Source organism: Leptinotarsa decemlineata, unplaced genomic scaffold (assembly GCF_025532065.1).
Source record: "Leptinotarsa decemlineata unplaced genomic scaffold, Ldec_3_MD MMD2_tig00001719_RagTag_RagTag, whole genome shotgun sequence".
NCBI classification, from domain to species: Eukaryota; Metazoa; Arthropoda; class Insecta; order Coleoptera; family Chrysomelidae; genus Leptinotarsa; species Leptinotarsa decemlineata.
In genome coordinates, this window is record NW_027412569.1 from 3,914,763 (window position 1) to 3,927,129 (window position 12,367).

Here is a 12,367-nt window from a genome sequence, read left to right on the forward strand (position 1 = left end):
TAAATGGAATACCCTATAGATTCGGTTTCCTTGAAAAAAGTTGTTTTGAAAAATATAGGGCTATTTGTGTTTATACCAAGTCCTGGACTGAATAATTAGGCCAGCTCACCCCCAAAGAAAACGAAACAACTTTTTTTATACAATTACTAAATGAAACAAACACATTCATATGATCAGTGTCATATCTTTTCGTTCATATATTACATTTTGATTCAATGCTGGAAAAATAGGTAACAAAATCAACTCAAACTTGCCCTGTATTATGCTTGACACTGCCTAATTTATCAATTATTTCTGTAACCCTCCAAAAATTCTCTGTTAATATAGGCCATACATTTTTTTTATGATTGATAAAAAATGTTATAGACTCATATTAACAATAAAATGTTTCAAAGATGTTATATAAACTGCTTTCAACCAATATTGTATTTCGATACCCTGTTTCAAGAGAGTTTTTGAAAAGAGATTTCAGGAAATACGGAGTATGAAGTACGAAGTAAACAAAACGCTGAAGAAAGATGATAAAAGTTAGCTATGATGTCGTGAACTATAAAGCAACAAGGGAAATTGTAATTGTATCACTCCGTATAAATCTAAATAACCTTATAAAGGAAAATTGCAACTGTATCACCCAGTGTAAACCCAAACAATCTTATAATCTAAAGATCAACTCTTTAGAGGGTTTTGATTTTAAAACACAACTTTGATAAATCACACGTTTATCGAACAGTCTGGCAATTTTCGATTATCTAGTAGTCTGGATAGAGTTTGCGGAGTTCAAAGAAAAAAAACCTGATATTACTTTTATTATTATTATCATTATTATTGAATCAGACGTGAAAAAAAAACAAACCAAGTTTAAAATTGACGTTTCAATTATTATATCAAAAATAATCATTTCAATCAGACTCCATCAAATAAATGACTAATTTTCCAGTTCTACTTCAAGAATACAAATAATAATCCTCTAACGGTATCTTCATCGTAAATCATGTTAATAACAACGAAGTTAAATAACTAATGTATATATTCATTATTCAAACGGCGACAGACGGAGTAGAGAAAACAATAAAAATAAAAGTAACTGTACATTCAGGACCATCTCCGTTACTTGCAAAAAAGTGTCAAACGATTAAACATGTAAGCAAAAGACATAACATAGTATGTGTTTGTTTTCTATAAGGACAACAGCTACGATGCACAAATGGTTCTTGTTATTATTGTTTTTAATTCACACCATTCAGGTAGTATATTCAGGTAACATAAGTATATATATTATGTACACATATTTTACAGTTTAACTTTTGAAATTTGATATTTTTACTTCTTTAGATATTAACAATCTATATCTTTACAAATTTTGATAGATTAGTTAACTTGCTCATGCATAAGGTTATACCTTTTATTAACAACAAACCGATCTATTTGCTGAATTAGATTGAATAATTGCTACTGTAATTTTATATATTTATGATGGCAAAATAAATCTCTAATGAAAAAAAATTAAAAATTTAAGTTGAAGTAATGGTTATACAAATATGTTACCTTGTAATTCAGTCAGATAGATGTAAGTCTTTGATATTCAAAATATGTTTTGGAGAAAACCATATTATGTCTTCGAATTGAAAAAAATATATAATAGTGATGTTATAAAATCATCCAGATTCCTCAACAGTCACAAAAGTTGCACAAAGTTTGCAATTTCAGTACAAAAAAGTCTTTTTGCAATATGATTATAGAAAATAGCTACTTATGATATGAGTGTTAAAAGTAAGGTTTAATTTGGTGAGCGAAAAAGTTTGCGAAACGAGTTGAGAAATTTTACGAACAGAATAAAATTTACTTTTAAACATAAATATCATTCAAAGTTGTTTGTAAAACTATTCTGTTTTCATAATAAAATAGATAAATTTAATATTTCTATAAAAACACATTCTTACATCTATTGTCAGTTGACTGTTTTTATGTTATCGCATTTGCTGTGAGGTGGCCGTGTCAGGTGAGGCCGAATCACCTGATTACCAACAAACAGTATTGTTTACAGCTCACGCGTTTTATTTAAAGTCACATTTAAAGTTCTTGCAGGTGTTTAATGTCTTGCATAATGAAGAACAATATTGAGGAATTGTGTGTTCCTGACGATATTGAAGACGCTGCAAAAAGAGCTTCAATTGAATTGTTACAAAAAAACACTATTGTTAAAAATATTTTCAACACGCTAGTTTGTAAATATTATCTTTTAATACTCTTGACAACCATTAAAAATGTTACTTTCAATGACAATTGTATAAAAACATTCTTTTCAAGCACTTTCACTATGAAAACGAATTATTCCGTATCTTGAATTAACGTACTTATTTCTAAATTTTCCTTGACAGGTTTTTGTGATACTGAATTTTTCTGATTAGTAGTTCAATTCACTGATTCACTTGGAGCCGATTGTATAAAATTTAATAACAAAATCATAAACAATACGTCATTTTCATTATTAGAACCCAAATAACAATCTGGAATCATTATTTCATATATGTTGTGTTAGAAATGTCTGTATATAACCAATTAATTCAGTACTTTAATACCAATAAATTGTTTATAGGCAACCAATCAGGTTTTAGAGCTAGACATTCATGTGAAACGTCTCTACAATTTTTAATAACTGAATGGAAAAATACAATTGATAGAAATCAGTACATTGTTGCGACATTTCTCGACCTTAAAAGGGCATTTGAAACAATTGATCGAAATATTCTACTTGAAAAATTAAAATATTATGGGATATCAGGGATTGTTTTCGATTGGATTCAAAGTTACTTATTCAACAGAAGACAAAAAACTAAATGTCAGATGAACTTATAATTGAGAGTGGCATACCCCAGGTTAGTGTGTTAGGTCCATTGCTTTTTATTATTTACCTAAATGATATTAATCACATATCTGGATCACACTGTATACATTTTTTTGCAGATGATACATTGGATCAGACAATTGTTGAAATGAATAGGTCTTTGAATAGAATTGAAACATATTTATTTATTAATAAACTGAAACTAAATGTCAGTAAAACAAAAAGTATGATTTTGACATCATCTTATAAGTATGATCAAATTGTTTGGGCAAATGCTGTTATAAAAATTAATAATGTTAGCATTGAAATTGTGACTGAAATAAAATATTTGGGTTTTATAAATTGATAAAAATTTAAAACTAAATAGTCATGCTGATTTTATTTGTGAAAAAATATCTAAAAAACTTTTTTTTTCTCTCTCGTATATGTAAAAAAGTGTCTATGTATGCTAGGTTGACTCTTTTTAAAAGCCTAATACAACCTCATTTTGATTATTGTACAATATTACTTTTTCTACTTGGTAAAAATAAAATAGCGCAATTGCAAAAGCTTCAAAATCGGGGCATGCGATTAATATTGGGATGTAGCCGTTACTCAGCAATTAAATCGATGTTACAGTGTCTAAACTGGTTTTCAGTTGAAGAACGTATATTATATATGACTATGATCTTTATATTTAAGCTGCATAAAGGATTGCTACCCAATTACTTTCAAAAATTCTTATTGAGAAATAATGAAGTTCATGATTACAATACGAGAAGAAATAACAATTTTTAACATTAATAAAACTAACACTAAATTTGGAATGAATAGTATATTTCATAAAGGCTTAAACGAATTTAATAAACTACCACAATTTGTAAAAGAATCTAATTCAATAAACCAATTTGAGTCATCATTAAAGAAGTATATTAGTGACAGCTCATTATGATATTTGTAATTTTTTATTTTTTAATGTGAACTAACCTAACAATCTATAGATATGTAAGTATATTTGGTTTTCCTTGAAAGGTACTTTAAAATGTTATTATATTTACATAGTTAATGTCGTGAGATATTTATGAATTTGTAATTTTTCTTTTTTTGTATATTAGGCTTGCCTACTTAATAAATAAATTATTGTTCTGATATTTTTTAGGTGACTGAAACAAAAAAACAAAAGAAATCAACGAGTCTAATATCTGCAACAACCACGAATATTTCAAGATTTTTCGATGACTTGGCAGAATTGGTTTACGAATTATATAAAGCGTTGGAACATGCCATGGAGACTGAACACACTAAAAATAAAAAAAAAAAAAAAATGGAGTATTGACAACTTTATGAGATATACATAAAATCAACCTTCGATATGTTCAGAAGTTCCTTGGATTCAATTGTGTGGAACTCATGCAACAATTTTTCCTTATTTGTTATATTTACATTTTCGTGAACATGTTACTTTTGGGGACTAATAAATTTATTTATTTATTTATTCAACAATTTACAAAAACATATTTAACAAAGTGTGAAGAGCTACAAAGTATTTTTGAATGCTCATGTCTGATGTCTACATTACAATTTACAATTTCACAAAACATTTAGCGAAGTGTGAAATATAAAATATTAATAAATCTTTGTTTAGTGACTACATTACTAAAATATGAAACAATTCTGGTACTTACAAAGAAAATGGTAAGGTAACGAAAAGCTTCGAAAACGCTATAGCCTTTTCAATTGATTTTCAAGGACCTGAAGTGATACATTGAATAGATCTAACTTATGATATTGATTTCCCAGCTTCAGAATACGAGTAATCGGACTGTTCAAATCATAATTGGCATGGAAAAAATTTATATGAAAAATGTCAGGATTTCTCGTATCTTTTCGTTTGATTTGAAAAGTTATTAGTTGAAGTAGTTCTGGGCAGTTTATTTCACTATTTATTGATTTGAAGAGGAAACTCAAGCTTATATAAATTATCCTATCTTCCAATGATTTTATATTTAACTTGGTTAAGAATTGACTGTACTCATATTCATTTCGTTGAATACCAAAGTGAAAAGCACAATTCCTTAAGAATTTTTTCGAACATTCTCAATTAAATCGATATTTACATTATAGTATGGGTCCCATATAACCGAACAATATTCAAGAATGGATCTTACGAAAGCCCAATATAAAATCTTTTTGTTTTAATTGAAAAATCAGTAGAAATTCTCAACACAAAACCTAGCATTTAGAGACTTTTTGCCACAATGTCTGATACTTGAAGATTAAAATTAATTTTGCTATCAAATTTAACTCCCTGATCGCGAATAAATGTTTCTCTTTTAAGAGCTATACTATTCAATGTATATTCAAAGAATATTGGACTTCTAATTTTAGCGAATGTAATGATTTGACACTTATTGATGTTTACCTCTAACAAATTATTTCTACACCACATGGAAAAATCTTCGAGATCTTTTCGAACTAATTCAGCATTTTCCCGGCAAGTAATTGCTCGATAAAGTTTGAGATCATTTGCAAACATAAGAAATTCTGAAATTTTGAATTCATTTTTATTTCCAGTGAACGAGATATTGGGATTTATATTTATTCCATATACAAAGCGCTAAATCACGACATTGTCAGTTGGGCCGGGAAAAGAATTTACACATATCATTGATTTATGCATCCGATACAAGTCACAAATTAATAAAAACAAAACCATATGGCTACTTTTCCGAACAGTCTAACCTTTTGATAAAGAATTGCTTTTATTTTTGAAATTCACCAACAGTGAAAACCTCATGTTACGATTTTGAACCAATTTTATTAAATTCATCAGTACTTTATTAATCATACTTTATATTTCATTTTTCAATTCCGATATCTGGCAATTCAAATATTCTACTATACGGAATATTAGATAGAGCCATTCCCAGTTTCAGGTTAAAATTTATGATAACGATATAAAATGTACTTGCTGTTAAATATGAAATGTTCACAATTCATTAGTATTTGAAACTACTATTCGTGTTGTACCAAGGAATTGAAACCGTAGACACTTTTCAGTAAATAGTTAACTTCACCAATTGGACTGAAAATGTAAGAAATTGCCGCCGACTCACGCTTGTATAGCTATCTCTTTTTATGTATCGACTTCAAGCTATTATCAAGCAAGAGCTCTCGGAAATTGTTGTATAAAATGATGTTGTATAAAAGTATGTGTTGTATTGTTGACGCATATGTATTCTCCAGTCGACCCAAGCGGCTAGTAGCGAACCAGAACCAAGCGAAGATTTGTTAAAATTTGCCGATCATTTTCTAGTAAATTCGTCCTTGTAGTGTTGCAAATTTGGATAGACTATTATTCAACGAGTGAATATATTATTAAAGACATATCTTTACCTCCGGGTATCTGGGATATGCGTTCCTCAGAAAAATTAGAAGGATCCATAGTTGTCGACTAGTTTTAGTTGACAATGTAAATGAATACATTCGTTCCCAAATGTCTCTTCTAAATTTTCAGAATACTGTATTAACTGCCATTGCGATGGTTAACGTAAAATATTATTTTATTCATAAAGATCGAGGTCGATCACCCGGTTCTTCGGTGTCGGTATTATCCCAGATGAAAAAGCGTTTGAACTACTTTATGACTGTCTGACCTTTGAGCGTCGTTGTGGTCATGTAGAAGTTGGGCTAGACTAAACAAATGTATATATTACATCTTGCCGATAATCATACGCTTGGGAAAGTCAAAAACGCTGGTATGAAGTTTTTGTGGCTAGCGTTGCTGACACGAGGGCTTGGGAGTTTTTTTTGCGAGACACAAAAAGTCGGTCACCGGAGCCCGTTGGGACGAGATCGGGGGTCTCATCCCTCAGCCTTCGAGGCTGAGGAAGGTGGCCTAAATAAGGGAGTTATTTTGTTTCTAAGCGCTTGGTGTGAATTTAAGGAAAATCGGTAGTGAAATCGTAAAACGGTAATGGGTACAGGGAAGTTGAAAGTGTTGGTGTTGAAGACACACCGGGTCAACGGGACCTATGGTTGACCATGAACCACCCAGAGGCGTTATGGGTGGCGTTGAGAGAGATTTCACATATTATTTTGTCTGAGTTCACTTCCTATTTTCAAAGAGGAGCCGTATTTATAACAATACTTATTGACTAGTTTATTGACAAGATTTTTCAATTCATTTGTATCTATTTCAGATAAATTATTGAAGAAATTGAAATTTTCGTAAAGCTTCTCATATGCATTGAATTATTATATAATATTCTATAGATTTTTTTTATAAAAATTAATTTGAACTCATTTTCAAAGGAGACTATCTTTACTTTTTGCCATCTCTAAAATTTTGGTATTTCAAAAATTTTGCCGCCCCTCAAATCATATCGCCCTAGGCCCGGGCCTCACGGGCCTAGTGCGGTAGTGGCGCTTTTACCATAAATATCAGTCAAGTAACCCTCTGCGAAGCCACTGGAATCAGAATTCCAAATCTAATTGCACGAAAAGAAGACCCTGTTACTCATTAAAACAGACGTTCATATATGAACTTTTTTCATGAAATATAACACCTGAAATGAATGACACCATTTGAGATACACCATGCATATTTTTCACCTACCTGAGCATTATTATGAGAAGACATTCGACAAGGTGTATGTTCCGTACTGCTTCCTCTGTCTTCCACTTCGAGTGACCAAGCGCTTACTGTCAAAAAACCGGCCGTGGCCTGCGTTCTGGACAGCAGGGGGATGCGGAGACGAGCTGAATCCTGTATGGCACTCAAAAGAACACAAGCTGATCCGAGAGGTACGGCAGTATGCGAGACCCTCTCCCTGACATCGAACACTGTGAATCTGACGCGCGTCTCCCCCGAAAGACCGTCAGAGGCACGAAAGCTCACTGTACTGAGAAATCCAGGGTTGCTGCTCCTCTGAAAATGAGAATAATATCGACCGTTCGAGTGAGTTGACAACGTTTCTTGTCGAATTTAGAGGTTACACTTCGATAATCTAAAAATATTTACAGACTCAAGCCTATATTTATTCACATAATAAGCCCATAATATAAATAGAATTTCATTCTTAAAGCTCTTGCGTGTGTTACATCATCAACTTCTGGAAGAGCCTCTTGAACTTCAACATTTCAACTAGTATTCAATTAGTGGATGGCGATTTGATATTGAATGGGACATTATATGCCAGATTGACCCACAAACATTTCAAATCTTGTGATACACTGTTTGGAACCTTTGGTGTAATAATGTATATTACTGGAGTGTTTTCCACTAAATCGTTATTTATAACACCTCGACACGTGTTTCGATCACCAAGTGATCATCTTCAAGAGGAAGATAAAACTGGAAAAACCTGCAAGGCTAACCATATATATACTAAACATGTATACCACACCCTTGGTGTTGGGAAAAAACTCCGGTAATATTCAATATTCAAACATTTTAAATGTTTGGACTAATGGAAAGCATTGATTGGTATAGTCATATACTTAACAAAAGCCTTCGATATGGCTGATCATTCCTTTTTGATTGAAATACTGGGTCATATGGAAGTTAGAGGCACACCACACAGTCTTTCAAAAAGCTATCTTTCAAATAGAACAAAAAAAGTTAGCATAGATCAGATGAGCGAAAAAAAACTATATAGTGCGATGTACCTCAGGGAACAGCACTGTGGCCAATCCTAGTCAGCATTTATTCAAACAATCTTTTCTTGTTGAAAAAAATCTGAAATTGTAATCTTCGCTGATGATAATGTTTGTTCTGTGGATACATAACAATTTGACACTCAATTTAGATCATATAAATTCTATATAACTGCCTCAAGCGTGTTCATGTCAACTATGTATGCCTGATAAAGCTATTGTATAGTGGCCAATTTCATCACACATAATAAAGACATTCTTATTTAAGGACGACTGTATCTCAAGAAGGACTCTCATCCTTAACACTTTATCAATAGAATACCAACACTGTAGAAAACATCAATTTTTATAGACTAATTGGCGAGTTTTATAGAAAGAAAGCACAAGAAGTTTATTTTATTTAAATTTTGCAATGTAAAAACAACTTTCGTTTTCTATAACTATTATTGTCCTTGTTCATATTCTCGGTTCACGTCAAACTATTCGGCTATATATTAAAAATTATGTAGATTTTTTTAAAACAAAATGTTTTTGTTTCCTTCTCATACAGTGCATGTCTTTAATGTCCCTTTCCTTCTATTTTTTGAACGGGTCAACTCAAAAAATTGAAATTCGGGATAATGAAATTAATGCATGAATACTTTATTTTGAAGTGAAATTGACTGATGACACTTTTAAGATGGCGACTGAGGGCCATCTGGGAAAAAAAATTAAATGGAAAGGGGGGCCTTGTGAAACATAATTTTGAAGCTCTTGACGAATACTTCACAACCCTAGAATATGAAGTCAATATCTTCACCTACTACAAAATGGCGGAACATTTGATAATTTCCTGAAGACAAACACATTAATATCGATATTTCTAGAAATATTCCTTTTTATCTGCCATATGGCATTTCCAACAACCCGATAAGGTTTGTTAAGTTATGTATAAAAACGACAAAAAATGTCAGTACGACAATGAACATCGTTGTTCAGTTAGAATATTCTTATTTAGTTTTCGGTTTTACTAGTAGAAAGGTACCACGTCAACAATCTCTAAAATGGTCAATTCTCGTCCATTGGAAGAAAAAATTGAAGCGATTTTTATTTACGGTGCGACGCGTAACTTTTACGGGACTGAAAGGATTTTCAATGAACGTTTTCCGAATTGTCCTATCTGTAGAAGATATTTGAGGGAACTTGTATCCAAATTCACAACTACCGGTAGTGTACATAACAAAAAGCCTTCAGGTCATCCGTCCAATCCGGAAGAACAGCAAGTGCAAATAATTGGTGAGATGGTAGTAAATCCTGAACAGTCTACTTATTCCGTCGCGAATGTTTGTGAGGTGTCTCCTTCTACTGTGTGGAGACTTTTGAAGAGGAATAGGTATCATCCATACAAAATTAAAATGGTACACCAATTAACTGAAGATGACCCTGATCGAAGAATAGAATTATGCGAAATCATGAAGGTAACCATTGCGAGGCATCCTACCTATCTCCACAATATTTGTTTTAGTGACGAATGTACTTTTTTTTAAATGGCAAAGTTCACAGACAAAATTGCCGTTATTGGAGTGACACCAACCCTCACGTTTTCCAGGAAACACATACCCCATATTCAGAAAAAAATTAACGTTTGGGCAGGAATATTGGGAAACCATATTGTAGGACCTCTATTTTATTTAATAATTGAAATTTAACAGGGAACTGTATTTGAATATGATGGAAACTACTGTTGACCCTCTCATCACTGAAATCGTCGAAGCGAATCCTAATGAATTCGATAAGGATATTGTATTCCAACAAGATGGAGCACCACCACAATACTCCAGACAACTAAGAAACTATTCGGATACTACCTTTCCCGGTCGTTGGATTGGCCGTCAAGGTGCTACAGAATGTCCAGCCCGCTCGCCAAATTTGACACCTTTGGACTTTTTTATGGGTCTATTTGAAGCAAAAGGTGTACGAAACTAAACTTGCTTCAATATTGGATATACGGCAGAGAATAATAAATATTTGTAGAGATATTGACGTTACTGTGTTTGAAAATGTTCGGCGTGAAATATCGGATAGGCTGTTCATATGTCAAGAAGTTCAAGGCAACCTTTTCGAGCATCTTCTGAACTGACCTCAAGCTTATTACCTAATATTATGTAGTTAAATGTCAATGTATTCAGGCAATTATTAAAAGTTCCGCCATTTTGTAGTAGTTGAAGATATTGACATTATATTCTAGGGTTGTGAAGCATTTGTCAGGAGCTTCAAAAAAGATGTGTCACAAGACCCCCTTTCCATTTATTTATTTTTTCTCCCAGATGGCGCCCAGTCGCCATCTTGATAGTTTCATCTGTCAATTTCACTTCAAAATAAAGTATTCATGCATTAATTTCATTCTATCTAGATAAACTATATAATATTGAATTATTGATTCAGGACCAACAAATTGAAACAATTGGTATGTGGCAGTTCTATGATTTACCTCAATTATCTCAGTTCTTCCGTATTGCACCCAAAATTTGGAAGATGGCATATAAACGTCTACTACCAAAGACGGGTTAGGGGGTCTACCATGACCATCACAGAGTAAATTATCACATGCTAAAGAAATTTCACAGAGTGGAACCTCAGTTATATCTGAAAAATACAGAATGATTATAAAAACTCATTTGACAAAATAAAAACAAACAAATGGTCAGTAATGTAATGTAAGAAGTTTAATTTACCAAACACATGTGTTTGCTGCAACCTCCACGTATGTAAGTCGATATTTGGTTTGTGGTTCCTTCTCCTTTCGATACACTGTCTTAGAGCATTGTATTCAGCTCTAATACCCTCATAGCTAGCTTGCCTTATACAGTCCATCCAACTGGAACGCTCTATATCTGAAGTCGAAGCTAAAGCCTGACTCAACCCGCCATCAAAAACTGTAAACATATGATTCCGTGTCATCGTTGATAATTAAACTGAAAGTTATAATTTGAGAAATCATTGTAACTGTAGTGTAGCATCTTTCTTGGTAGTTTCACCTCATTGGGTCGTTTGTTATGAAATGTGATGACATTATAATGGGGAGACTTTTTTATAAAGTAACATTCTGAAGAACTTACTGAAGCTTGTATTGTGGTTATGTTCATATGCGTTGGATCATAGGAATTTAATCCCTATCGAAGGTGGGATATCGTCTTTCCAGACGATCTGGTGGAAAACATTCACAAGAAATCACTTTAACACATTCAATATCAGCTTACTCCTTGGACAAGGAAAAAAATTAATCAATAACAGCTTCCGTTTTAGAGATGAACTGCTCTTTATCGTATCCACATATTGTCATAGCTGCATCATTCGCAAAAATAGTTGAATAAACATCTGCCAGGTGCTGTGGAAGTTCACTAACGTACAGCAAACGCAACACAGGGCTACGAACCGAACCGTGTGGCTCACCTAGGTTCCCATTCTGAGTACCAGAAGAGGTTCAAAACCATCATGGTTCTATTTGGCATGTAAGGTTCTAACAGACTTATCAAATTATCTAAAAATCATAATTGTACCAGTTTTGCAGCTAAGAATTCCATGCAAACTTTATCAAATGCCTTTGATGAGTTGAAAATAATAAAAGAACGTAGTTCTTGCAGTCAATAACCGACGAATCACAAATCGTTGAAAGATCCATTGATAATCAAAAAAAATTCAGTATAGGTATCCGCCAGACAGATACAAAGCCCCCCACAAGAGAGAAAGATCACAACACTACCTGTTACTGATAAAATCGAGATAATAATGATGAGACGAGATATCCAGACTATCTACCTACAAACTACAACTAATGATATCGTGACTACTACCCAGACCAGAAGACTGTGGTGACTGGGATGAACAATATATCGGCCAGAACCA

General features: G+C 32.6%; 1 protein-coding gene and 1 long non-coding RNA gene across 9 annotated transcripts in view; one reads left to right on the top strand and one right to left on the bottom strand.

The window, feature by feature from the left end:
• Positions 1-12,367, bottom strand: part of LOC111518085 (inositol polyphosphate-4-phosphatase type I A) — a 106,647-nt gene that overhangs the window by 18,861 nt on the left and 75,419 nt on the right. For all 5 annotated transcript variants that reach the window (XM_074176333.1, XM_074176335.1, XM_074176332.1 and 2 more), the window contains 3 exons: positions 11,197-11,397; positions 10,953-11,107; positions 7,443-7,754 (listed from right to left, as the gene is read on the bottom strand). In XM_074176333.1, the coding sequence (XP_074032434.1) occupies positions 7,443-7,754; positions 10,953-11,107; positions 11,197-11,397 (668 nt within the window). The remainder of the gene's footprint in view (positions 1-7,442; positions 7,755-10,952; positions 11,108-11,196; positions 11,398-12,367) is intronic.
• LOC141482684 (uncharacterized) lies at positions 974-4,319 on the top strand. 4 transcript variants are annotated; one of them, XR_012465660.1, is made up of 3 exons: positions 991-1,140; positions 2,597-2,876; positions 3,984-4,319. It is a non-coding gene; the product is annotated as an uncharacterized lncRNA (long non-coding RNA). The 4 variants fall into 4 exon arrangements; XR_012465658.1 differs by having other exon boundaries at positions 1,128-1,257; XR_012465659.1 differs by lacking the exon at positions 2,597-2,876 and having other exon boundaries at positions 974-1,244.